Source organism: Cryptomeria japonica, chromosome 3 (genome assembly GCF_030272615.1).
Source record: "Cryptomeria japonica chromosome 3, Sugi_1.0, whole genome shotgun sequence".
Taxonomy (NCBI): Eukaryota; Viridiplantae; Streptophyta; class Pinopsida; order Cupressales; family Cupressaceae; genus Cryptomeria; species Cryptomeria japonica.
Genome location: NC_081407.1, coordinates 88705096 through 88708225, shown reverse-complemented (window position 1 = coordinate 88708225; position 3130 = coordinate 88705096). Strand labels below are relative to the sequence as shown.

The window sequence follows — 3130 nt, the reverse complement described above, 5'->3', positions numbered from 1 at the left end:
AAATCTAATATTGATTTTCTAAAGGCAACTGTAGATGTCTCAATCACTTAGGATATCAATTGATCTTTTGCTCTACATCTAATAATTCATACTCTAATGAAGGAAATCCTAGTGATGAAGGAACCTCTATCATGTTAAAGGAATAGATATAGTAGATGAAATCTATGTTTTAGTTTGTGTTTATAAGATTCATATGCAACATATCATGTTAGAACTAATTTTGAAATTTGAATACTAATAAAAAAAATGACTCCACTAAATTATCATTTTAATTGATAATAAAATAAAATTCAAAATTCAAAAAAGCTTTAAAACAATATATAAAGAAACTATATTTCTTCACAAACACATAAAGTATTTAAAAATGTTACTTAATGCAATATTTAATTAGTTAAGAGAATGATTGAATGAATTAATGTGTCGGCACAACCAAAAAGAAAACGATTCAGAATTTGAGATACGAGCTTATAAATATAGATGGTCGGGTATTCAGAAAGCCCAAAATGATTCACCCTTTCTGCTATAATCCTATTAAAGTGCAAATTTTGACTATAATACAACACTTTTTTTGTGTTTCTGTAATTGCAATGGGATCTCTGTTTCCATCTCTTCCAGATGAAATTGGGTTGGAATGCCTACTGAGGGTGAAATTGAACTCTCATCCCAAACTCAGGTGTGTCTGCAAAAGCTGGAACGCTGCATTCAAAAGCCCCCACTTTTATCAAGAGAGAAAAAGATTGAACATTTCCGAGAAACGGATTTTTATGGTCCAAACTAAAGGGAGAACAACTGCTGTAATAGATGACATTAGCAACAGAGTAGCAGTATACAACCTGGAGAACAACTGCTGCAAAAGCTTACCGCCCGCTCCAGGACCAATCTACTCCATCGAACACTGCCATTTTGTGAAACAAAAACTGGTTTTGATAACGGATATGTTTCAGGATTCCACAACAATTTGTGTATGGTTGTACGATTTTGCTTGTTGTAAATGGCGGCAGGGTGCCACAATGCTTAGATGGTTGGAAGCTTATGCCTCCGCAGCGGATGAGGAGGGCGGACTGATTTACGTTGGTGGAGGGTTTGACAAGTCTCGCAAACCGGTCCGTAGCGCTTCAGTTTACAATGTGGAGGAGGACAAATGGGATGTACTCCCTGACATGAACGCTTTACAGGTCTACACGTATTCAACTTTTAAAGGTGCTTTTGCTGACGGTAAGTTTTATGTAATGGGCACTCGGTCTGCGCCCAGCTTTGAGGCTTTTGATTCCTACACAAGAAGCTGGAAAACTGTGGAGAATAGATTCAACTGTTGGCATTCATTTGTGAGTGCACCATTTGGGCGCTTGTATTTCTTGTCTGATAAAGGATTGATTGAATATGACTGTGGCCAAGATAAATGGAACATTGTAGGGCCTCTTCCAACCAAGGATTGGGAACTAGATATTCAATTCGCTGTAATGGTTGGCCATAACATCTTTGTTTGCAGATTTCATCCTCATCAAGGTCGAGGTTATTATATGGTAGAACCTCCAAATGAGACAGGAGGAGCAATCAATTTGTTTCGGATAAGGAAACCACGGGGCCTCGAGGGTAAACCTATATGTGCTGCTACCCTGAATGTTTGACTGTTTTTAAGCTTTGAATGGTGATAAATGACCAATCACACCTGATGTGTACGGACTGTTGACGTGCATAACTGATGCTGAAGTCGAGTTTTGCCTCATGCAGATCTATAACAATTCGGTTTAGCTAATATGGCTTAACTTTCAGTTATCTTCTCCCACCCTAGAGTTCTATTTTTTTTTTTAAGGTTGGTTCGCTATAGTTATCTTCTCCCACCCTAGAGCTCTTTTGATAGTGCAATGTTTAAATTGCAGTTTGTGAAGTGCAGTGAACTATTTGTAGTAAGAGGCTACAGCCTCTATAGAAGATTGTCAATTGCAATGATTTAAACATAGTCTATAAGATGTAATTGGTAATCTTTATTATCTGTTACAATCTATGTTTATTTTCTTTATTTTCTGTGTTTCTTAATTCTGGTATTTCAAGATTGTACATATGGTATAATTAGTGTAATAATTAAACTCTTATAATTAGTTTCTGAAGTGCAGTGAACTATTTATTGTAAGAGGCTGCAAGATATAATTGGTTCACGAATTTTGAAGAAAGAATTTTTGTGTGTGTGAAATCTTTTTTATTTATTACAATTTATGTTTATTTTCTGTGTTTACAAGATTTTACATGGACACTTCAATAAGATACTCATAAGTTACTATAACTCTAACTCTAACTATATAGTTTATATATTTTGAATTCATTGAAGTTACTTTTTATGTTTGAATCTTATTCTATATTGATATTAATATTAGAACAAAAATATCGGAGCGCTACATGCAACCACCAGTTTGGGGAATAAAACAACCGAGTTGCAGAGTCTTACATGAAGACAGGTTACTAAATATAGTAAGTATGACTCACACAACTACATGTAAAATATATGTCAAAATAATTGTTTATAGAAATTTTCCTAACAAAAGAAGTAAACAATATGTACATAAGCATTACAACAAAAAACACGGAGAACTGAATAATCTAATGGTTTACCTTTCCATCTTTCTTTTGGAATTTTATTATCAAGAGTAGTTGTGGGAGATCTATTTATCAAGAAACAAGTTGTATTTACAGCCTCACCCCAAAATTTCTGCTACAAACCAGCAATGCTTAATATGCATTTGGCTTACTCCATAATTATACAGTTGCTTAGCAACACCATTTTGTTGTGGTGTCTTTGCAACCATCAATTGCCTTGCAATAAGATGCTCACTACAAAACTGGTTAATTTCTGCTTAACAAAACTCGCCTCCGTTATCAGTTCTCGGACATTTTATTGTCTTACCTTTCTAATTTTGTACCAGAGCCCTAAACCTCTTAAAACAAGAAAACACATCAAACTTCTTCTTGAGAATATAAATCCACACCTTAAACGAATAATCATGTATAAGTGAAACCAAATACGATGATCCTCCAATAAATGTTACAGGAGCTTCCCAAGTATCTGAATGAATTAAATCTAATACATCTTTTCTTCTGGTAGTACTTCTAAAAAAATCAGTCTATTCTATTTCCC

General features: G+C 34.5%; 1 protein-coding gene across 1 annotated transcript; it reads left to right on the top strand.

Moving 5' to 3' along the window:
- Nucleotides 1–587: 587 nt before the first annotated feature.
- On the top strand, nt 588–1628 carry LOC131873971 (F-box/kelch-repeat protein At1g80440-like). Its single transcript, XM_059217163.1, has one exon. It carries the CDS (start codon nt 588–590, stop codon nt 1626–1628), a length of 1041 nt encoding a protein of 346 aa, XP_059073146.1.
- Nucleotides 1629–3130: the final 1502 nt, after the last annotated feature.

Coding starts and splice junctions, on each gene's coding strand:
- LOC131873971 (XM_059217163.1), top strand. CDS start 588: ATGGGATCTCTGTTTCCATCTCTTCCAGATGAAATTGGGTTGGAATGC.